At 37.2% G+C, this 25,504-nt stretch overlaps 2 protein-coding genes and 1 long non-coding RNA gene across 4 annotated transcripts; all 3 read right to left on the bottom strand.

Moving 5' to 3' along the window:
- Positions 1-2,712: 2,712 nt before the first annotated feature.
- On the bottom strand, positions 2,713-5,272 carry LOC111369920 (elongation factor 1-alpha-like). The gene is made up of 3 exons (XM_022991649.1): positions 5,162-5,272; positions 3,929-4,411; positions 2,713-3,812 (listed from the first exon to the last, which is right to left on the bottom strand). Exons 2-3 carry the CDS (start codon positions 4,388-4,390, stop codon positions 2,925-2,927), a joined length of 1,350 nt encoding a protein of 449 aa, XP_022847417.1. The 5' UTR covers positions 4,391-4,411; positions 5,162-5,272; the 3' UTR covers positions 2,713-2,924.
- Positions 5,273-7,356: 2,084 nt separating this feature from the next.
- LOC111369919 lies at positions 7,357-10,255 on the bottom strand. 2 transcript variants are annotated; one of them, XR_002698332.1, is made up of 4 exons: positions 9,144-10,255; positions 8,706-8,814; positions 8,226-8,624; positions 7,357-8,070 (listed from the first exon to the last, which is right to left on the bottom strand). It is a non-coding gene; the product is annotated as an uncharacterized LOC111369919 (long non-coding RNA). The 2 variants fall into 2 exon arrangements; XR_002698331.1 differs by having other exon boundaries at positions 8,706-8,786; positions 9,144-10,252.
- A 4,599-nt stretch (positions 10,256-14,854) lies between these two features.
- LOC111369918 (ATP synthase subunit d, mitochondrial-like) lies at positions 14,855-25,089 on the bottom strand. Its single transcript, XM_022991648.1, has 5 exons — positions 24,777-25,089; positions 17,750-17,831; positions 15,964-16,028; positions 15,388-15,474; positions 14,855-15,267 (listed from the first exon to the last, which is right to left on the bottom strand). The coding sequence occupies exons 1-5, from the start codon at positions 24,945-24,947 to the stop codon at positions 15,166-15,168; spliced, it is 507 nt and encodes a 168-aa protein (XP_022847416.1). The 5' UTR covers positions 24,948-25,089; the 3' UTR covers positions 14,855-15,165.
- Positions 25,090-25,504: the final 415 nt, after the last annotated feature.

Below are 25,504 nucleotides of genomic sequence, written 5' to 3'. Positions count from 1 at the left end.
TTTGTCCTTCCCTCGAAAGGGCCTGCTTTGATCAACACCGATTTTGCCACTCCAGCTATTGGTTGAGCAGTGGAGTTGATTGCTTTGACTTTCCCACTACTCTTTTCCAGAACAAGTTCGAGTCACTTTACTTCGGTACATGCAAGATAGTTGTGGGTAGCACCAGTATCCACCATAGTCCTGATTGGCTTCCCATTGATCTTCACATCAATGTACATTAAGCCTTTGGCCCTACAAATACGAGCATTCGCTTCTTCCATCTTTGCTTCTTTCAAGGGGACATCATCCTTTTCAGTAACCCGATGCGACGGTGTGTTGCACCGATGTGAAAATGCCCCAACTACATCATCATCATCTTAGGAGTCGGTCTTATCATGACAACTAGCCTATGGGGTCTCTTGCTTTGAACTTGACCCGCCACTTGCTATTTGACAATATGCATTCACCATCCGATTCTGAGGATACTTTGACCCCGCATAAAAAGCACACCAATTTAGGAGCGGCATCAGTTCGGCCCTCCGTTGCTTTTCCTTTGTTCCAGTTGTTACTGTTGCTGCCATTATAATTTTCTTGACGGCTATTATGATCATTTCCCTGAAAGCCACGGGTACTTTGATAGGCTCCTTCCTTATTCTGAGCGTAACGCTCTCTCCCATTTTGTTTCAAGCTAGGTCTGTAAAGTCTATTACGACCTCCAATTGCTTAATTACTCCCCGAAGGTCGATCTTTTCTAGATTCCGCTTGGTAGTCACTCAAACATTCGACGGCTCCCATGACCGCATTTAAATCTGTAACATTCTGTCTCTGAAGTTCCATGCTCGTCCACGGTTTCAACCCTTCCATAAAGGTGAAGAGCTTATCCTTTTCGGACATATCTCGAATATTAAGCATATGCCCTGAAAAGGCTTTCACATACTCCCTTATAGAGCTTGTATGTTTTAGGTCTCGCAGTGCCTGTCGAGCCTGATACTCAACATTTTCCGGGAAAAACTGTGATCTGATCGCTTCCTTGAGGAGATCCCAAAAATCTATTTGGACCATGTTGGCCTGAATATCAGCATATTTGGTTTGCCACCATAGTTTTGCATCTCCACCTAAATACATGGTAACTGTTGTTACCTTTCTTGCTTCGTCTTCAATTGAAGCTGCGAGAAAATAATGTTCAATGTCAAACAAGAAGTTTTCGACTTCTTTTACATCACATGCCCCTTCGTAGGTACACGGTTCAGGAATTCTGAGTTTAGGAGCATACTCAAGTACGGGAGCTTGCCCATTGCCCACCACACGTTGGAGTACTCGTAATTGAGTTCTCAACACTTCCATTTCATCTTACAAATCAAAAATGATTGCAACTGTTTCAGTCATTGCTGCGCAAGCCCTTTGGCTTTCATCCAGTTGGATGTGTAATCCACGAATCTCAGATTCTCCATCTCGACTTTTTCCTCGAGACCATCCACGGCATAGCACAATCTAGTAGTTGTCTCATCAAGCGCATCCACGCGCTGTTCAGTAGTACTCTTCTTTTGAAGCTCTCCTACCTCAGTGGCGTGGAATGTAATTGGATCCATAGTTTTCTTATCGAGGTTGTGAGCCACAGCTCTGATACCAACTTTCACAGGGTGCCTTGCTTCTTGGCAAAGAAAGAGACACCGACAGCAGTAGTCTGCTTTGCTAGACTACCTTCCGTCTTTTCTCGGTCGAGTCAGGATGAAAGAAAATTTGATTATAATTTTGTAGAAAGCTTCCAACGGAGAATTTGAATACATTGAAAGTAAATTGAACTTTGATTGATGAAAGCTGAACATTACTATTAAGGAAAGTAGAAAATTACAATTGCTGTGCAAAGGGCAGACACCAGTAAGTTTGAAAGATTTTTGAATGACTAATACCCCCTATAATAACATTCAAAATAAAAACCTAAATGACATGAGTAGATGTTTAAATGATGATGAATCATACTAAACGTTTATAAATATCAGAGCTATTTTACAATTGAAATGATTATTACAATGAAAAGAAAATTACAACTCAAACTTGAACTAATATTTACAATGTGCAGTTGAAGTTTGACAAACTACGGCTACGATTGTGTCAAAGAACCAAGTAAAGTTGCGGTCTTTGACACCTTGGTGTGGACATTAAAATGAATACGGCTTCCACAAAGCTATTGTAATCCAGAATTAGGAAAAATACTATCAAACACCAATTTAGGTGAATCACACTTGATAAACTCAATTAAATGAATAGTGTAACATTGCATTTAAATGAATATATCATTTAATGCCATACAATTACCACCTAAATAGATGCTTGATTCCAAAAAACAGTACTCTAAAACTAGTGATGCCATAATTGTAAAAAAAATTGACAATGGTCAAATTTCAAGAATATATTTACCGTAAAGCAAATACGAAGGTGCTAAATGAATTTGTATTGCAACTACTATCAATCTTCGCAAGTATCATTGGATTTGGTGCATTTGAAGTTTAACCATGCAACTTTGGTTCAAATTCTCAAAGCTCTCGTGCACGTTGCCCAAGCAGCTCATTATTTCTTCTTCGTCGACTAGTCAAAAATACAATTTGTTAGAAATAGTAGTTTCCAAATATATATATAGAGCACATTTCAACCCAAATTATATATGCCATCCTTCGAAAAGAAAATTGCACAACCACAAGAAATCAATCTGGCAAAAACTCGAAAGCCACGAAAGATTGAAAAAGGACAAAAGACTTGTATTAAAACAGAATAAAATATCTGTTCGAACATTGGCCTACAACTCATCTTCAAGCAATAAAACCAAAACAAGAAATGGCAAAACAAGTAGAGCATCTGTTTGAACCATAATAATCAAAACTGCAAAAGATGCCTTGAAAATAACTAATTTGATTAATAAAAAGCATATCATCTGACCGAAATTTTCTTCACTTGGCACCCTTCTTAGCCGCAGCTTTGGTGACCTTGGCACCACTTGGATCCTTCTTGTCCACATTCTTGATGACACCAACAGCAACTGTCTGGCGCATATCTCTGACAGCAAAACGACCAAGAGGTGGGTATTCGGAGAAAGTCTCTACAACCATGGGTTTGGTGGGAATCATCTTAACAAGACCAGCATCACCATTCTTCAAGAACTTGGGCTCCTTCTCCAGCTCCTTACCAGAACGCCTGTCAATCTTGGTCTGGAGCTCGGCAAACTTAACAGCAATGTGGGATGTGTGGCAGTCGAGCACTGGGGCATATCCATTTCCAATCTGACCAGGGTGGTTCATGATGATGACCTGGGAAGTGAAGCTGGCAGCACCCTTGGCAGGGTCATCCTTGGAGTTGGAAGCAACGTAACCACGCTTGAGATCCTTGACGGCAACATTCTTGACGTTGAACCCAACATTGTCACCAGGAAGAGCCTCCTGAAGGGCTTCATGGTGCATCTCAACGGACTTGACCTCAGTTGTCAAACCAGATGGGCCAAAGGTGACAACCATACCAGGCTTGAGAACACCAGTCTCCACACGGCCAACAGGAACAGTTCCAATACCACCAATCTTGTAGACGTCCTGAAGTGGGAGACGGAGGGGCTTGTCTGAGGGCCTCTTTGGCTCCAGAATCTGGTCAAGAGCTTCAAGGAGGGTTGGGCCCTTGTACCAATCAAGGTTGGTAGACCTCTCAATCATGTTGTCACCCTCAAAACCAGAGATGGGAACAAATGGGATCTTGTCAGGGTTGTATCCAACCTTCTTGATGTAGGATGACACTTCCTTCACAATTTCATCATACCTGGGCTTTGAGTATTTAGGTGTGGTGGCATCCATCTACGCAATACAGATAATAATGTGTTAGATATTGTTAGGAATAAAATTGATCGGAGACAACCAATAAACTAAAATCAATACTTACTCAATGATTTTAACCATAGAAGTGGACTCACCTTGTTGCAGCAGCAAATCATTTGCTTGACACCAAGGGTGAAGGCAAGTAAAGCATGCTCACGGGTCTGACCATCCTTGGAAATACCAGCTTCGAAGCCACCAGTGGTAGAGTCAATGATAAGGACGGCGCAGTCAGCCTGTGAAGTACCAGTAATCATGTTTTTGATAAAGTCACGATGTCCTGGAGCATCAATAACCGTGCAGTAATACTTGGTGGTCTCAAATTTCCACAAGGCAATATCAATGGTGATACCACGTTCACGCTCAGCCTTGAGCTTGTCAAGCACCCAGGCATACTTGAATGACCTCTTGTTCATCTCAGCAGCCTCCTTCTCAAACCTTTCAATGACACGCTTGTCAATACCACCAAGCTTGTAGATCAAATGGCCAGTGGTGGTGGACTTTCCAGAGTCGACATGACCAATAACCACGATGTTAATGTGAACCTTTTCCTTTCCCATGTTGAACTCTTAGAAGGAAGACTGCCACAAACAAAAGTTGGTGTCATTTTGCAGAGGCATCAAAATTTTATCCACAATGAAACTAAAGATGATTCCAAGAATCCAAAAACACACTAAATTCTGTCAGTCAAACCAACTTAAATCAGTTTTTGAATAATAATAATAATAAAATATTTATAGCAGTTAATTTGTCAAAATGACCAATTAATGTTTATTACAAAAATACAGCATACTGAAAAGCAAACAAAAGTTACTACCGGATATTAATATCAACGAGTAATATACAATATATAAAAAATAATAACAGATAGACCAAGACTCTATAACAAGGATTTAAGGCTCAAATAATTCTAAATTTAATGAACCAGAATATGGAAAATACACAGATCTAAGATATCTAAAGGTCTAAATCCTTTACCATCACTTTGTAGGTGCATCATTAGAGAGAATTCTATGTGCTTACGTAGACACAAGTATATACCATATAACATAAATTCCTTCATTTACACTGCAAACACGTAAAATAGGAAAGAATTTAACAAATCAATTAGTTCATCACAAGTCACAAAAAGTTATAGTAGATCGTCGATTCAACTAACTTATTAATTTACTAATATAACAGAACAAATTTGTTATATATATATTCAAAGCAATACAGATCAATACACAAACACACACACTTTCACAGATATATAACAAATCCATTACATATATTCAAAACAACACAAATTAACTCATATATATATATATAGAGAGAGAGAGAGAGAGTACCTTTGAAGGTAGTGTAGACAGATCTCTCGCCGCCGACTGCAGAGAGAGAAAGAGTTTAGATTGCTGTGAAGAGCGAGACTGAAAATGAAATGGAAAAGCTTTTATATATGAAATTCAGGTGCAGTGGGCGTTTTAGGGTTTTTCATGAGCCGTTGGATAAATAATCTGACGGCTTAAAATGGGAAGGTCTTTTGGTCAGCCAAGGATTCGAGTTGGTGCTCTCATTATGTGCCCACTTTGCCATTTCAATACTTTTATTTGCACTACAAATCCTTAATCTTTGCTAATTATCGAACTTATGTACCCAATTTTTTTTTATTACCTTTTTGTTTATATTCTATTAATTAGCACATTAACCCATACAAAAATTTTGTCAAAATGGTTTACAAATTTATGTGTCCTTCATATTTTCAAATCAGCAAATCAATAATAAATACAAAAGCATGAAACAATATTTGCCATTATTTCAAAGTATACAGAAAATTATTTAGAAAAAAGAATTATTAGACATCCAGACATATTGATGTCCTAAATGGTAGAAGATTGAACATAAAAATGCGACAAGGAAAAGTTTGGAACATAACTAAAATAATAAGTGATGATCATAGACCAGACATGCTCCAGATTTACTAATTAATAGAACATTGACCATAAAACGTGACAACGAAAAAGGATGAAACATAAGAGTGGGGGTAAACACAGTTCGATTTAAATGATTTGAGACAAATTTTCAAACCAATCCATTTAAAGCGATTTGGAATTTTTTCAAACCACTTCAATTTCTAAACCAAACTGATCGAAACCATTTTTTCCATTTGGTTCAGTTTAAAACCATGGTTTAACAATGAAAAAATTAATATATATCAAATAAGTTAAATCATAAATACTAGACTACAATTTTATGTTAAAACATAAATTGTATTACTAAAAAAAAATTACAAATCAAAGTTAAATAATTAAAATCATTATAATGCAACAACATGATATAAATATTTTAAACTCTTACTCGGTACTAACGATGTCCATTTGCAATTGTAATAATACACGATTTGTTCTTTTCATAAATATTAATACGGTACATGAATTCATTGATTATAGTTAAACGATATAAAATAACTAATAAAAGAAAATGAATAAAAAAATTCAAAGACAATAATATTTAACTACTGTGATTTTTTGTGAATCATCCAATACTTCTACTCCATCCAAATATTAGCAAGTTAGTTCAAGGGAACTCAACAATTGTTAGAACAAAACAACAAAACTGCCAATAAAAACATAAAAAAATTACCAAAAAAATAAAAGAATTTGGATAATCTAACTTGAAATCAGGCACAATTTGAGAAAATTATTAGTAGAAGAAAATGAATTGTGTAAGTTTGAATTAAAATTTAGATTTAATTGTTTGCTCAATTGCAATAGAGAATCAATTAATATGGTTTAGCAACATTTGTTCAATACTTTACCCAATTTGAAAGTTTTACATTCACAATTGTGATGACTAATGAGTATTTGGATATCATTTAATTAACTAATTGAGATGTATAATTGTCGAATTGAGTTTAATTGAATTATGTCCAATATGGATGTATCTTTTTAACTAAAATGTGTTAAGTTTTAATTACGTTAAATAAAAATTTAAACTAATTTATTTTCAGATTTTTTGGGGTAAACGGTTTGCAAAAGTTGAAACCTAAACCAAACCACTTTGAATCGATTTTGTTCGGTTCAAAGCCAAAATGTTGACGGATCCATGTAGAATCAAACTAACAATTTCAAAAAAAGAGGTTCGATTCAATTTTACGATTTGACGGTTTCTTCGTTTAGCCCTACATAAGAGTAATAATAAACGACGTTGGTGCAATAAAAGAAAAATGTAGCGTAAATATAACTTACTTTTACATACGTGCTCTTTTGATATTCAGTAACTGCTCTCGGATGTTTTGAAATTTTCTTCTAGTGCCAATAAATATTTTCCTTTTCCCTATTTTTATCTCGTCCCATTAGAAACTGTGTATTAGGTCTACTGGTTATTATTTTCGTTAGCGTATAAGTAAATCGAGCATGTTATATGTTTAATGAGTAACATTCAAATGAGAAACTTAATAATCTCCCTCTATAAAAAACAAATTAGTAAAGTCTATTATCATCCACCTAAAGCAATGCTAAGTACTAGTAGTTCTACGTAGCAATACTCGACCTAAAAACACTACCATTAGATTGTCAAATGCAATACCCAATTCAGGTAATCCATAAGAAGAGGGCTATTTAGTAATGCATTGAAAGAAATAGAGAAGTGCTATTTATCGCAACCTCAGCAGAGACAAAGGATCAAGAAAACATCATCAAAATGTTGAGACAAAAGAAAGACAATTGGAAAATGGACTCCAGCCTTTTCTCAAATACTAGAAACTTGCCTATTGATCAAACCCCATGATCATTTCATTGCCAAATCTCCTGATCATACATGGTACCATCTCAGACTTCTCCATCTCCATTTCCATTGTCTCATCCCGTCTCGTCAGGTGGTGCGATGGAGGCCGATGGCAAGTTAATTGACTCTCTTTATGAGTTGAGTATCTTGCTCAGCCTCTCCTCACTCACTCGAAATGCATTTGCAAATTCAGGCCCTCTAATGGTTCGCAGCAATAGTTTGTCCCCACCAAGAACCGAGGCCGGTTCTGGTGCACAGATGTGGTGAAACCGAAGAACTCAAAAGGACCAGATCTCGATGCAACTTGGCAGAACGGGAAGTATCTTGGAATACAGAACACATTGCTTTCGGTTACTCTTGGCATTCATGGCTAGACTTCCATTAGGATATGCAATTTGAATTGTACCGGCTCCTCTCAGTACAATGCCATACTTAGAGTCACCCTTGGATTGATGTGCGGTGCCATCATCGAGCCCTGCATTTGAACAACCGCACAGTTTCAAGCAATCAAATACGTGTACCGACAAAGCAGGACACTATAAGGTACATAACAATATTGCCTGCCAATCATGCACAATCTAATCAATATCAACAACTATCAAATTACCAAAAGCATCGACTAATGCCTACCGTGGAGAGATTGACAAGATAAATGCCAGTGTCCAATTTTCCCAGGGGCCAGTAATCAGACTAGTCCAAAGCAATGTTGCATCCATAGTTGTTCTTAAAATCAGGCTTTCTGTCATAGATATTATAAGATCTGGGCCCTTTACCTTTTTTGTTGATTTTGTTCTTTTCTGCCTTTCCTAATGCAGAGATCAAAAGCTTCTGAGTGACCATTTTGGTTGTTCTTTTTCTTCACTATATTTTTGCTTCAAATGAACAACTCTCTTTAAGTGAGCCTGTTTCTGATGATGCTCGAGGCCCAAAAAACCCAGTCCATATGCTCGGGGAATGAGAATTGGATAGAGAAATTATTGGACCAGCTTGCTGCCGCGTCAACAGTTCCTTTAATTTGGCTACAGAAACCTATTGAATTCACATCATAGGCGTTACAATCTTGATGAAAGTGCAATAGATTGTGATTGTGATGCTAAAATTATTACTCACATTAAATGCCGTTGACAGTTTTAAGGGATAAAAACCTGAAAGTATTGACATTGGATATGTTCCTCCACCAATGAAGAAAGACTGCACCGTATGAATATTGGTTAAACCTCTGTAGACAGGCCAATTCAGTTCAGTATCTCAAGGGAATTAGAGAAAAATTTTATGGATCAAAACTGGCAAAGTAAACCAACGAACAGAACTATAGCATAATCTATGTCCACTTGCCACTGTAAGTTTTCCCTAAAATCGAGAAGAAGATTACAATGAATAATCTAAAAGCATCCCCCTCAGCATCCCCCTCAAGTTGCTTCATATCGAGGGGATAAACAAACAGTATAATTAAACTCTACACAGTCCCACAAAAAAGAAATAATCAGAATGAATAATCATATATTTCTCAAAACAATGAAAGGGGAAATGAATGCTTGGTGAATTTACCTTGAATGCGCGCCATTCCAAGCTCTTAGATGAGTCGATACTACATATTGTATTTAGTGTTCGACCTTCTTCTGTATTTATCAGATAAAAAGCCAAGCCTGCTTCAATTCTATGGATGTCTCCAGCCCTTAAGTGCTTTTCAACTACTTCATCTTTGTAGATATGTCCAATTTTTGCTTCCCCTGCATTAAATTCGATACAATTCAAATATTCATCAATCAATCACCAAATCAAGATATTTATATGGGTAGATATTATTCTTCTGCTAGTGCTCTTTCAGCGAAAGGAAAATCTTGTTGCCACTTTGCTTGGCGACGTTCCTAAATAATGTCTTTCTCGGGTGCAAGCAAGTTAGGACTTCTCCGGGTCTTCATTCCTTGGAACAAAAAAGCCTAAACAAACTAAAATGGATTTATAATGACTTTTTCCTGATTTTCATCAATGGACAATCAATAATGAGATAACAACACACAGCATATCTTAATCTTTGAAGCAGCAAACTATTTGCAACTATTAAGCAATCGACAAGCACGCACTTCCGCATGTTTGGTATTCAATGCTGGACACACAATAAAAATTTCTCCAACACAATCTTATCGAGTTCTATTTAATTTATCTCGATTGTGTCTAATTTTTTTGACCATTTTTTGATTTGTGCGGGATCATCCTTTCACAGGCCATGTTAATCCTCCCTGTATGGTTCCAATTTGATCTTGATTTATGTGGTCATCCTAGCGCAGGGACCATGTTAATCTTCTCTGTCCGAAAGAAGATTAGCATGCCCCTGCGCAAGGATGAATCTACCCAGTAGTGTCCAGTGTGGTCTTATTTACCTCTAGCATGTCGTCTAATGTATCTCAATCCTGTCTATGCTTTCTAATCTCAATTCACTATGGTGCTATCTACATTATTCCAACTTTGTTCACTACTGACCTGTTGGGTTTTTGATACTCAATAATCCCGGGCGATGATGTTAAACAGTGTCGGATAGTCGGATTAGATTTCATAGGCTTCGGCCAATGATTGAAATATTTATTAACACACTTGATTAATTGGCTCAACCCGAAAAACAACTTGAGAGTCGTTTGAAGCAACTTAATATAGTTAATGTTGCTCACGACCCATTTACTTTTCGGATGGCTCAATTTGTGTTCCGCCCCCTTTAACCATTAGTTGGTCCATGAGCCCATTATATTATTACACCCTAAACCTATATATTGCTTTCATTTGTGAAGGAGCCGTGTGTGTGTGCAATTGAAAAGAGGCAGCCTACATTTTTCTCTAGTTTTCTCTCTTGAGCCAAAAACTGAATCTGTCTTCCTCTATTCTTTGTGATTCATTGCAGCCACCATATTGTGTTCTTTGTGAACACATTGAGTTGAGCAACCGAAGTAAGAATCGTTGTTTGGGTTGGAGCTTTTGTTGGGTGTGTTTAATAAGATAGAGATTGGTTATACTGAGCCCGGAAAATCCACTATTGGAGGTCGATTATTCAACATTTGGTATCAGAGCGAGGTTGGGGTGGAATTTTCGGCCAAAATCCGACCAGAAAACCAACAGAAATCAGAAAATAAAAACTTTCCAGAATTTTTTCCAAAAATTGGATCTACAACTTCAATTTCTGGAGAATCCAGACGTCTTTTGGTGAAACGGAGGTCGGATTCGTGATCTGCATGTGGAGGCGGTGCTGGGTGGCCGGCGCGTCTGGGCAGCGACGACGATGCGTGTCTTCTCCGACGGTGGCGCATGTGGGCGCGTGCGGCCGTTTCTGGGGAAGCTTTCTTCAGGCAGTTTGTTCCTCATATTATTTCTAACATTTTTTGTGTTGGAAGTTTTCTGTTTCAGGTTACACAGAAAAAGTTGGACGATTTTGCCCCTGGAAATCGAATTGCATTTCTTGGTGGGCTGCACTGTTATATTTGCTGAATCTTTAGGACGAATAGTGGTGGTTCTAAAGCAGCAGATTCGCATCTCTCTCGATTATACGGACTCAAACACGTCCGCTTTGGTAAATTGGTTTAACTAGTTAATTTCAGTATTAGCGCGTCACCGTGTGGGGTGACAATAAGTTGGGGGTTGTCATTGCTTGGCAGCCATTGCTTGTGCTAGAAATTAGGATTACTTGCTCTTAATTGTTGCGATTGAGTACTTGTTTTTGAATAAATTAGCGTATTGTGCTTTGTGCTAAAATTGTCGTGAAATTTCATTTGATTAGATATATCTATTTTGTTGCATCGTAAATTTCGCTGTGTTGTTACTTTCATTAGAATACCTAAACCTTACCCGTTCAAACGTTCCCTTGATCTAAGACCGCGAGTCTTACGAAACCCTGGAAATCTAGAACGGTGTATATTTCGGTCGTAGGATTACTTTGTGTGAACTATTTGCCTAATTGATTGTTTCGTTTTTTCAAAAATGTCTTTACATTTCGAAGTTGGTATTTTCAATGGAAAATGTGATTTTTCAATCTGGCAACAAAAAATAAAGAGTATTTTAGTCCAACAAAAAGTTTCAAAAGTCATTGAAGGCAATTTTCCAGCTAATTTTTCAAAATAACAAAAAGAAGAAGTCGATGAGCTTGCTTATACCTCAATCATTTTACATCTGTCTGACGCTGTTTTGAAAAAAGTAGGAAAACTGAAAACCACAAAAGATCTTTGGAAAAAGTTGGAAGATTTATATTTGCTTAAATCCACTCCCAATAAATTTTATCTTCTTGAGCGTTTCTTCAGTTTTAAAATGGATCCTTCAAAAGATCTTGATGACAATTTAGATGTTTTCAATAAACTTGTCCAAGATATTGTTAACTGTGAAGAAACCGTATCTGAAACCTAAAAGGCTATAATCTTGCTTAATTTTATGCCTGAGTCATATAAGGAAGTTAAAAATGCCATTAAGTATGGTAGGGATACATTGACTCCCGAGATTGTCGTAGACTCACTTAGGAGCAAGGAGATGGAAATGAAAGTTGAAAATGAAGATAAGAGGAGTGGTGAGTTACACATGATAAGGAGTGTGATGAAGTTTAAGAAAATGAATTTGGGTAGAGTTCAAAATAGCAGTGATTCGAGTAGTGACTCGAGTGATGAAGGTGGTAAGATGAAGGGCAAGGGACGGGACAAGTCTGGTGGTAGACGATGTTATAGTTGTGGTAAGACTTGACACTTTATTAGGGATTGTCCCAAGAAGAAGGATAAGCAGAAGGGTTATGTGAGAGGTGAGACGAATGTGGTTGAGGGGTCGAGTTATGACCACAGTGAGGTTTATTGAGAGAGTAAACCTAGTCACTGCATATGCATCTGTGTGTGATCCTTTCAGCATGTGTGTGATTGCCTAATTTGTTGCATGACTATATGTTGTATTTCAATTTGTTTGATATGTGTGTTTACATGAATTTGAGATAATGTGATTACTTGGTGTAATCGTTTGCATGCATAGTGGGTTAGGATGCGTTAGCAGTGTGCTAGATGTCTTTTGGTAAGGTGGAGTATAGATGCCTAGGGGTACATGGTGATTTGTACCGGGGGATGTGGAGTGTGACATTTGGATCACAAGTGGAGATGTGATCAAATGTGTAGAATCCTTTATCTGTGAAAGAGACCCTATACAGGTGGAGTGCGAGAGAGGTACTTCTATCACTTCTGTAAGGTGGAGTCTCATTATCCACGTAGGTTAGGAGAAGTGATGTGGTGATAGAGGATTATCCCTGAACTTAGGATCTATTGTGACTTGTCATTTTGACATGAGTTGTGTGATCTATTTAGTGAGCATGGTGGGTGATGAGAGGAGATATGTGTTCTCGAGATAAGAGTAACACGAAATGGGATAGGATAAATGTGGTGAGATCTTTCATGAGGTCATTTATGCATTTGTTGCATATGTGTTTGACCGTGTGCTGATTAACTTGGTGTTAATCTTTGATTATGTGAGAACATGAATTTGAAAAGATCTGTGTGATGTATCCTATATAATATCTTTATCGCATGATTAGTTGTTCACTGTAAGTACTTGTTTCTACCTGGGTTTTTTTGGACCTTAGCCCCGGTGAGTACATGGAGCAGGTATGGTGTGTGTTTCGGTTCGAAACACGAGGTAAGGTCTGAGTTACCAATTTTATTGGATTACTTTGATTGTGCAAGTTTAAACTGTGTTTTGGTTATTTGCAGATTATTGGGCATCAAGGTGGAGATTGTTGGGTTTTTGATACCCAATAATCCCGAGCGATAATGTTAAACAGTGTCGGATAGTCGGATTAGATTTCATAGGCTTCGGCCAATGATTGAAATATTTATTAACACACTCGATTAATTAGCTCAACCCGAAAAATAACTCGAGGGTCGTTTGAAGCAACTTAATATAGTTAATGTTGCTCACGGCCCATTTACTTCTCGGATGGCTCAATTTGTGTTCCGCCCCCTTTAACCATTAGTTGGTCCATGAGCCCATTATATTATTATACCCTAAGCCTATATATTGTTCTCATTTGTGAAGGAGCCGTGTGTGTGCGCAATTGAAAAAAGGCAGCCTACATTTTTCTCCAATTTTCTCTCTTGAGCCAAAAATTGAATCTGTCTTCCTCTATTCTTTGTGATTCATTGCAGCCACTATATTGTGTTCTTTGTGAACACATTGAGTTGAGCAACCGAAGTAAGAATCATTGTTTGGGTTGAAGCCTTTATTGGGTGTGTTTAATAAGATAGAGATTAGTTAAACTGAGCTCGAAAAATCCACCATTGAAGGTCGATTATTCAACATAACCAGTGTCAAATTTATGTTAATCATATTCAGAATTGTCCAACTCGACCCACAAAACATGTAAATTAAAGAAAAATGAATACCTTCGCGAATGAAAAGTATAAGACTGGAATCAAGATACTGAGGTATGAACAAACTTTTGGGCTCCATATTAATGTACCCAATATGCATGGGACTTTTCATATATTTGCCTCCAAAACCTCTCACCACGCTCATTTTCCCTGCATCAGTCTTCACCACTTGCTTTGAATCCTGCAACAAGAACCAGTCCACTCCTTCCGGCCGCCCTGCTCCGCCCTCTTCTCCACTACCTTCACCGCCTTCTTCCTCCTCCCACCTCCAGTCATCTTCATTGCCACCAACACCTGCCACCAGTGCACAACAGACCACAACCACTAGTAAAAACAAAGCCCATCTCCTCCCCATTTTCAATAATTGTTTAAAACTAATTTTTCAGTCAAAATTTTGCTTGATTTTGGAGTATTTTGGAGTTAAAGGCAGTTTATGTAAAGGGGAGGGACAGAAAAAAATCTCATAGGTGTCTTTCATTCAGAATTTCATGGCATTCCCGGCATTTACCAGGTAAAGGCACTGTTCAGATATTGGGAGAAGTTTTCGGTTTCATATTAACAGTCTGCATTTGCATGTTTGTAATATTTTATACTTTCAGCATTGTAATGAGATTAAAGACAAATTAAGTTTTAATCTTAATAAATTTAAAATTCATTAGTAAATTTTTTTCTGCACATCGTCCAATAGTTCGGTTCTACAAAATTTAATGGCCTGGCCTACAAGGAAATCGCATTACCTGAAAAAGAATTCATCGATATTTCACTCTGAAGCGCATTACAGACTGTGTGACATGCTCGTTAGTTAAAATTGGATGGTACAGGGACGGAAAACAGTTAAGAATTTAGTATTTTATATAATGGGACGAGATTGGACATATTAAAGAAAAAAAGTTTAAATCTTGTCAACGCATCCACTACTACGTACTAAACATTCATACACCACGAGTCTGAAAATCCATGGGACTTCTGATTATGAAATTTCATTGAATATTTCAACACATCATGTTAATCCTCGTATCGAAGGTTGCATTAGCAAATCCCCCAGTGACTGTCTCCTGGTTCACAGTCTTGAAAATAACCAAGAAATGAAAGGATAAAACAAAACATTCCTCTTTATTCATAAATTGCGGACAAGCTCAAAAAGGTTTGAGACTTCGAGTGAAACTGGTCCCGGGAGGTGCTACATGAAGCAAAAACTAATAGCCCCAGTAATCGTTTCGGATTTCATCATCAAACTTCTTCTTCAGTTCAGGATGCTTTGCAAAGTATTCATCAGCGGTCATTGTACTTAGTTTCATCTGTCACACCAAGAAAAAATTTGTGAGACATCCCGATACAGAGGAGACATGAGTAGGGAAGAGAAGGCAAAAAGGGGATGGGTGAAGATTTGTGCATGCAAAAAACCGTGTTTACATTACCTTCAGCTCTTGGACATCAACAATTTCCTTTTCCAGTCTTTCCGACTCCTTCAGCGACTTCTGCTCAGCTTCTTTCAGCTCGACCAACTACAACTCGAGACAAGCAACTTCAACATAAGATTCTCTAACACTCATAATGTGAAATATAGAAGAGAAAAGAAAGAATTGTTAACGAGAATCCAGTTAGAACTTGGAATATCTTCATTGTGACTAGATTAAGAGGGCAATGTTCGAGAGGTGGTGTGGTGTCTTTTGCTTTATGATGTACTTCTCTGAAGATTGTGATGAATAAAATTATTTGGAATATAAAACAAGAAATCTTGTTTTTCATATTTAAGGTTTTGACATTCGTTTTCACTTTTTACATAGAGCAAGCTTCTAGTTGTTCAAGATACCAGGGCAGCTACTGTCCCAACAAAGGCAACGACGTCTAAATTAAAAAGTTGCAGAGGATGTTCCAAGCAATTGAAGATGTTCTCTATCAGGCTTGGGAAATAGGAAGTGCAGAAAGAAATACAAATTTCCTGAGTTCATAAAAAGGTAGAGTGATTATGCAGTCCTCATAAATCTTCTCACCAGAGCGTCAAACTTGGGTTTGTATTGAGGAGTGACGTTGTCTACATATTGTGGGATTTTAACTTCTGCAGAAAAAAAAAATCAGATCATCTTTCTTGAAGTTAAAAGTAAGTAAAACAGCAGAACTAAGGTCAACCAAATTCCCCAATAAAGAATGATTTAAAAAGACTCTTTGCGAGCCAACCAGGGACTTACCTCCATGATTCAGTAATCTGCAGATTTTTCCTAATCACGTCGTCAATGAATTCCAGGGTTGTTCAGATATGATAAAAATCACGAAGACGCCATAACTACAACATTTTCTAAGTTTTTCCTCCTCTTCTTTTTCTTTGTTTAAATATGTTCCAGGATTTGTAGGCCGCATTAGAAACACTTCAAGGTGAATAAACTATACGAAGAATTCACTAGAACAGTTGATTGGGACTAGGATATCTTCTCTCAAGCAACAGGTATCTTAGAATTTACAGCTAATACAGGTTTTGAAGAGTTGTGGTTCAATACTATGATTCAAATATCACTTTTCTATTAATATCTTCCCAGGCATATTATTATTTTCATACAGTAAATAGCTTGTAAAATTCAATGAGAGATAAGCCATAGGCCAAAGATTAAAGACCTCTTTACTTCAAGTTCATAGCTGCAAGACGACTAGTCCGCAAAGTATAAATGAACAAGTCCAAAAGATAAGAAGAAAACATAATAATAAAGATCTAAATATGGTAAAACAAACAGCTGAGATTTTAACACAATCCGATCTCCATTCGAAAACTGATGAACAGACCCTTGAACAGTAAATTCTGAGAGATCACAGCAGTTTTTGGTGATTCTGATATTGAGAAAGGATGGCTCTAATAATGATTCCTTTGTGTTTTGAAGAAGGATTTAGAGTGCTAAAATCATTGGACAGAAGAAAAACTATAGTAGACATTTTGAAAAACACAGCACACTCAATTTTACGTAATAATATCTAAATTTATTATGCCCCAGTTTGGTGTAGACATAAAGATTTTTAATAGATTTTGAAAAAGTTGATGAAATGTATGGTTAAAAGGTCATGGGTCCCATGAAATGTGTGGTTAAAATTAATTGTAGATTTGAGATTTTTATCAAATTTTAATCTACACCAAATAGGGGCTAAATGAAGAGATTGCTACTTGAACTCAAATGATCTCTTCCACCAGTACAAAGACTACAACTACAAGTATGAACTAAAAGATATATGACCCATCACTAAATTTTGTTATGGACCAATTAAGATTTTCCATAAATCATGTCATTAAACCAAATTAAGAACCACAGATGATAAAATCTAACCCATGTCCAGAATTCATTAAAATACGAAAATACCCTACTTCGAAAAAAATATATAAAAATTCAAGCATTTTAGTAGAATAAAATTCAGCCAAAAATTCAAGTGGCTGGCTCCAAATCCTGCCATATGCATTTGCACGTTTGACTCACAATTTTGTTATCCAAACTTCAAGAGTACTTCTATGACTGATTGTATAAAATGTCGTTTCTACGTAGTCAGTTGTAGGGGTTCAGCTTGTATAATCTAAAAACCGTTCACAGTGTTATTCTCACTCTATATATCCAGCTTGAGCTGTGCTCGCTGGGAGGCATATGAAATATGTTTTCTAACAGAAAATATGATCTTTAGCACTGACACAATAAACCCAGTTCAGGAAGTCACTTGCCAATCCAGAAAACAAAAAACAATAAAAAGGAGCAATTAATATATGGAAAACACAAATAATGAAAAAGCCAGGCAACATGCTACACATACCGTCATATGCTTGTTTATACATATCAACCAAGCGAGAACCAATCCCCTTCCTGTAATATTCCCAGTCTATGGGTTCTGGTTCCTGCATATGCAAGAAAGTAAAATTAGTTTGAAAAGTCCACTCTACATGTATTCCCTCTACTTGCCATTAGAAAGGAAGAAAGTAACACCATTGCATATTCTGGATGGCGGATGCTATTGGCAATACAATCTTCTATTTTGGACCATTAACATACGCTAGAAAAAATGACACTGAATAGTGAATTATATTGAAAAATATAATATTCTGAGTAGTTTTATGTTCTCCCTAGGCTTAGCAAGCTCAAAAAATGAAAGTAACTGAAAATTTAAAAGATCAAATGCTCGTCATTTGTATGGGCCTAAAGAACGGCAGGAGACTATAGTTTACAACATGATTATTATACAAAATTTCATTTTTTTAAGAAAATATAATCTAGAAAAAGTAAGTCAATCACATTGCATTGCATGAAACTGTTAAAGAAAACCTCAATAAAACTGCATTTGTCATGTCAGTGTGTATATGTTTGGATAAAATTATAAGTTACTGAAATTATAACGTGATTGAAAAGTGATGGATAAGTGGGAAGTAGTTGACATCCTACAAAATGTGTGATTAAAATTAATATTTGACTTTGATCATAAATTTGTAAGGAAATTATAATTTTTTCCAAGCCTGCACAAAATATGTCATTTTCATTGTACGTATACTACAAACACCTACTATCGAAATGAATAATAATTTGTACCAGATCTAGATAGTCATAGATACACACCAAGTATAAATGTAAATTAAGGAAACAGCTTGACAAATATCACAATGCAAAATTGCTTGTGGTAGAGCAAATCAATATTTCTCAGGTTCACATTTATTTTCCATCAATAATGACTTCCAAAAGCACGATAGAAACTTCTAGTTATGCTCGTGAAAGAAAAAGAAATTAAGTTTTCTCGTAGAAACAGACAGAACCATAAATATGGTAATACAAAATGCAATTTCAAATAACTGAAGTGTGTCCACATTACTCATATGTTCAGGCACAAAAAAGCTAACAAAACTATTTGACAATTTAAAAAAATGACTAGCACGCAAAAACAATCGAAAATAGATGACACTTGACGCTATATTTGGCTGCTAGGAATGGCACCTAAGGGTTGGAAACCCAAGCGGAAAAACTGAAAGCATATCAAGTTTAATGAAAGTATTCCAATAACAATTGGAAGCCCCTCAACAACAAAAATGTAGTTCTCCCTCATGCATCCAAGAGATATCATATTTCCATTGACATAAAGATAATACAACATACATGCAAATGAATGTTTAAAGCTGGCTAAAGTAACAAAAGTAAATGAAAATGTAAAGACTGAGCCCCTGTTAGGAGTAGATTAAAAACATATTTTTACTAGATTTTGAAAAGTTGATGAAATGTGTGGTTGAAAAGTTAGGGATCTATGAAATGAGATGATCAGATTTTAATCTAGACTACACAGGGGATAAAAACACCTAACTGATTTTTATTTTTTTCACTATAAAAGCAGGGAAAAAGTACATTGTTGAGTTTAGTCATTAAGAAAAGGAAGAAATGTTGAAGACGTAAACTCTAGACAGAATACTCTGCAATATTTGGAGAAAAACTCTTATTGAGTTCAAAGAAAGCTTTCGGCTAATATAGCCTTACAAACTGGAACAGGAAATAAGAAAAAAACAGCCCACGTTCTACACTCCTATGAACGTGGTATTCTAGTTGAAAACTGAATCAAACAACACAGCATGACCCTAACAAATAGGGTTTATTAATAGAAAGATAAACAAACAACTAAAAGACTTTTGACTTCTTCAAACAATTTCCTCCCCTAAACTGATTTGCAGTCAGCAAACAGTCTACCTCGGGTACTGCACATACACTGAGCTATTCTCGAAGCCTCAAGAATGCATCAAGCTTCAATGGCTTGCTCATAACATCAACAACTTGATTCTCTGTAGCACAATGAACAAGTTCCAAAACTACATCTTTAACAAGGCCACGGAGAAAGTGGAGCCTTATGTCAATATGTTTGCTCCTCCCATGTAGCACATGATTATTTGACAACTTTATAGTAGAGCAATTATCACAGAACACTATAGTACTCCTGTTTTAAATGTGACCGAGCTTCCCCAATACTTTCCTCATCCAAACTCTCTGGCAAGGGTGGATAAAGTCACAATTGGTTGTTTCTTTGATGACCAAGCTACAACTCCAGTTCCAAGCTTGAAGATGTAACCAGAAGTGCTTCTTCGATCAACTAAGTCACCTGCATAGTCACCGTCAATGTAACCCAGCAAAATCCCATTTGTACCCTTCTTGTAAAAGATCCTCAAATCCACAGTGCCTTTTACATATCGAAGCACTCTCTTTGCTGCTTGTAAATGCAGTTCAGTGGGACTCCCCATGTATCTGCTAATTAAACCAACAACATACATTAAGTCAGGCCTTGTTGCAGTTAAATACATAAGACTCCCAACCATTTGCTTGAAAGCAGTGGCATCAACTTTAGCTCCCTTCTCATCCTTCATCAACTTAAACCGTGGGACAATAGGGTTCTTGACTGAGTTGCTATTTGCCAACCCAAACCTTTCGAACACATCTCGAGCATACTTCTTTTGACTGATGTAGATCCCATCTTCATTTTGTGAAGTTACTCCAAGGAAGTATCTCATCCTTCCAAGATCAGTCATTTCAAACTCGAGCATCATAGATTATTTAAACTTCTCAAACATCTCCACCTCATCACCAGTAAATATAAGATCATCAACATACAAACTAACAATAAGAAATTTACCTTCCTTATCGGACCTGATAAACAGTGTATGCTCAAAACTGCACTTTTCGAAGCCCTCTTTCACAAAATAAGACTCGATCCGACTGTACCAAGCCCTTGGAGCCTACTTAAAACAATAGAACGCCTTCATTAGCTTGTACACCTTGTCCTCCTCCCCTTTTCTTTCGTAACCTTGAGGTTGATCCACAAAAACTTCCTCAGTCAATTCACCGTGCAAGAAGGCACTCTTCACACTAGTTGGAAAATATTCTACCCCATCTGAGCTGCAAGAGCAATCACCATTCTGATAGTGTCCCATCTTGCAACTGGGGCAAACACCTCATTATAATCAATTCCACGCTCTTGTGCATACCCTTTAGACACGAGGCGAGCTTTGCAATTGTCCACAGATCCATGCTCGTTAAGCTTTGTTTTAAACAACCATTTCACACCAATTTTCTTGGCTCCAACAAGTAGAGTGGTCAGCTCTCAAGTACCATTCCTTTCGATAGCTTCAATTTCCAAATCCCTAGCTTCCTTCCACTTTGGACTTTTGACAGCCTCCTAGAATGTAATAGGGTGGCAGCTTCTTCAGACAGACCTCAATCTTCACCACTAACATAGCCTTCCAACCAAGGAGGCCGTCTTCTAGTCCTCACCTCATCCGAGCTTGGTAAATTTTCATCAAAAGGCTCATGTGATGATGAGCTAGCTCCACTTTCTTCTTCCTCAAGCTTACTGCCCTCACCTTCTTCATTACTTTGCTCACTACCTTCATCATCATCTCCCCATCCTAAAATGTCAAGCTTTACTCCTTCTGCACTTCTTTCCCAATTTCAACACTCATTTTCTTCAAAATTTACATCCCTGCTCACCACAATACGTTTAGCAACATGATCATAAAGTCTATAGGCCTTTGATTCCTCGATCCTTCCCAAAAACACACACGAAAAACTCTTATCATCTAACTTCACCCTCTTGTTGTCGGGAATGTGTACATGTGCAACACATCCAAACACTCGAAAATAGTCTACTGTAGGCTTGATACCGCTCCAAGCTTCTTCTGGAGTCACATCTTTTAAGGCCAAGGTTGGGCTTCGATTTAACACATGCACACTCCACCTCGCAGTTTCTGACCAAAATGTTTCAGGAACCTTCTTCTCAGACAACATACTTCGAACCATATTCATTATGGTTCGATTCTTTCGCTCAACCACCCCGTTTTGTTGGGGTGTATAGGCTGCCGTCAACTGTCTTCTAATACCATTATTTTCACAAAAATGATTGAACTCGGAAGATGTAAATTCACCTCTCCTATCCGTGTGCAAACATTTTATAAATTCACCAATTTCCTTTTCAACAAATTGCTTGAAAATTTTAAAGACACCAAATGCTTCTGACTTCTCACTCAAGAAATAAATGCATGTTTTTCTGCTAAAGTCATCAACGAAGCATATCAAATACCTCTTTTTGCTGCTTGACATTGGTTTGATTAGTCCACAAATGTCAGCGTGGACTAGCTGCAACCTTTGAGAAGCCCTCCATGAACTCTTCCTTGGTATAGTCCTTCGGTGTTGTCTCCCCACTAGGCAATTAGTGCATATTTTGCTCGGAGTCTTGCATACAAGCATACATTTCACCTTATATTGCAACATTTTCAAGCTCTTAAAATTTAGGTGACCAAACCTGCAATGCCATAGGAGTGACACATCTTCACGGGCTGTTTGAAGACAAGCAGAGACACAAGGTAGCGCAGTTAGCTAATAGGACGAACATTCTGTTTGCAGACATTGTATTCTGCATGATCAGACCTCTCCTTGGATGATACAACTTACACATTCCTTCCCAAATTAGGATGGCAAGGCTTTTTTCTTGAAGCTGTCCGATGCTAAGCAGGTTGTTCTTTAACTCTGATATGTAAAACACTTCTATAATCACTTGTGAAATCCCACCAACCTCCATCCTTATGCTCCCTTTTCCAGTGACTGCCATATTGGTGTCGTCCCAAGTTTTACAGAATGTCTGAAACTTTCATCAAGGTGTGAGAACCATTTCTTGTTCCCACTCATATGGCTACTACAACTAGAGTCGAGGAACCACACATCCTCTCTTCTCGAGTTGTTAAGTTCCACATATGACATTAACAGCATTTCATCTTCCTCCCCCAACTCAACATAGTTCGCATTCTTTTCCCAGCTTGGACACTCGTATTGAAATTGTCCTAGTTTGTAACACTTGTAACATTCCACAATTTCTTTGTTGAAAGGATGTCTTCCTATGTCTCGGCCTCTTCCTTTGTAAGCTCCACGTCCCCTTCCTCCACCTCCAACTCTATCCTCATATGAGAATTTGAGTACCTACTCTTCACCACTTTTATGCCCATCCATCCTTTGCTCATGCACTAGCAAGCTACTCTGTAACTCATCGATTGTTAGTGTCCAAATCATTAGATTCTTCCACTGAACACACGACAGTCAAATGAAGTCATAGACCTCAAAATTTTCTCAATAATAACAACTTGATCCATCTTCTCACCATGTATCTTCATCTTGTTAACAATGGTGAGAGTACGAGCAAAGTACTTGTCCACTCCTTCTCCTTCCTTCATCTGTAGGACCTCAAACTCTCTTCTTAGGCTTGCAATTGTGCTCGCTTCACCTTTGTTGAACCCTGATATTTTTGCTTCATCGAGTCCCAAATTTGCTTCGTTGTATCCTTGACTATTCTCTATAATCGTCTGATCTATAGCCTGAAACAAATAATTCTTGACCTTCAAATCTTTCAACTTCTAATCCTCCATTAGCTAGCGCTGAGCCTCAGTCAACACTGCTTCCTCTGGTGCCGCATTTATTCCATTCTCCACTACACTCCAATATTCCTTCGATCGAAGGAAATTTACCATAAGCATTGACCAGTTATCATAATGGCCATCAAACTTAGGAATTGCAGGCTGAATGAAGTTGCTTTCTATAGCCATACTTCAATCATAGACCCTCTTTCCTTTCTCCATCTCTTGGTCAGGCTTGTGATGAGGCTCTGATACCAAATATTTGTTGAAGACTTAAACTCTAGATAGAATCTCTGCAATATTTGGAGAATAACTCTTATTGAATTCATAGAAAGCTTTCGGCTAATATAGCTTTACAAACTCGAACAGGAAATAAGAAAATAATAGCCCACGTTCTACACTCCTATGAACGTGGTATTCTAATTGAAAACTGAATCAAACAACACAGCATGACCCTAACAAATAGGGTTTATTAACAGAAAGATAAACAAACAACTAAAAGACTTTGACTTCTTCAACAAGAAACCATTAACTACATATGTTCCTTTCTTCTAGGACTCAATATGTATAGACACTAGACGAACCACATTCCTATGTTATTCAATTTCTCCTTTAAGTTCACGAAGAAGGTCACTAAAAAAGTGCAATTTGCATAATGCATATAAGAAGGCTGCTTTTAATTCAGTGCTCCAATGATACCAACACTTCTACTTTCCCTTCATTCTCACACGTCAATTTGAATGCCAGAGCTAAGCTAATACAGAAAGAAGAAGCCAATGCACTAATATAACTTTGTTGGGTTCACTTGTTAAAGACCTGCCGCTCAGAAAACCCATAAACGGGTCATATGATTATGTGTTTGAAATATCAGGTTAAAAAACAGACATTGTTTCAATTTTTCTCTATCATTTCCCATCTTCTAATTCAAGTTCTGACATGTGAACTTCAATACATAGACTCCATTCGGTTAATGATTTTACCAAGGAAAACACCAAGGTTGTATTTTATAGATATGCTTAGGCCCTAGACATTGAAATTAGAAATGAAGTCATCAAATTAGAATCACATATTCAAAAATTTCAATCTAAGGCCTCAATCTCATGCCATCGAAACAAAGAGAATGAGTAAATCAACAAAAACTTTTAAGAATTATCTCCCCGACAATTTTATCCCAGCTCAGATATAACCCAGAAAAAAAATATAACAAAAAATAAGCCCAATCTCTCAAAAACTAAACACACCTATTTATTCATTTTATTTTTGCACAATTTCAAAACGAAAACAAATCGCTTAGCAATACCACCAACAAAAAAACTCCACAGATCTGTACCACACCCAATCTAAAAAGAACCAAAAGCAAACCCCAAATAATTCGCACATACAAATACCCATAAAATATAGTACTTGTATCTACATCGATACCTTGCTGAATTTGGTCTGCAACTGAGTGTTCACTTCATCGAAGGCTCGTCGGAGCGTGGCGAACTCCTTTCGGGCCTCGTCGGAGACCAGCAACTTGGCCATGCCTTCCCAATCGATGGTTCTACCGGCCTTGAAAGCCACGTCTGCTACCTTCTTCCCCGCTCCGCTCATTCTCTCTCTGTTGATTGAGTTGATCCAGCAAAATTAAAGAGAGAATCGGAGATGGTGTATATAATTGCTATGAAGCTCTCTGTGTGAGTCTAGCCATTGGCTTGGTTGGCTATAGCCTATATGGATCTTGCCCCTGCAATTGTAACGGCCAATTTTTCCACTTTGGCAGTTTTTATTTTTTTCAATTACATAAAAAATCACAAAATAAATTTATTTTAGCGGGGATGCTAATATTTACAAAAAGTGCAAATGAATTCATAACCTTCCAATTTGGACGGGAAAATAGGGATGTTGGTGTCGAAATTTTAAGTTAGGGATCTATTTGCATTTTTATAAAAGATTAGAACCTTTAATGAATTTTTCCCTAAAGAAAACAGCTTATTTAAATTTTACAAATTTATTGAAATTGTAAATTTGGCGATATATGTTTAGGCCATTATTTGGTGTTGAAAGTTGAACTCTCACATTTGAAATATACGCTCCATTTGGTAATAAATCTATAAATGATTTACAAATTCACTCAAAATATTAATTTTAATCATGTATTCATAACTACT

The sequence above is a fragment of the Olea europaea genome, chromosome 20 (genome assembly GCF_002742605.1).
Source record: "Olea europaea var. sylvestris chromosome 20, O_europaea_v1, whole genome shotgun sequence".
Classification (NCBI taxonomy): Eukaryota; Viridiplantae; Streptophyta; class Magnoliopsida; order Lamiales; family Oleaceae; genus Olea; species Olea europaea.
The sequence above is the reverse complement of the archived record's forward strand: the minus strand, read 5'-3'. Positions and strand labels throughout refer to the sequence as shown.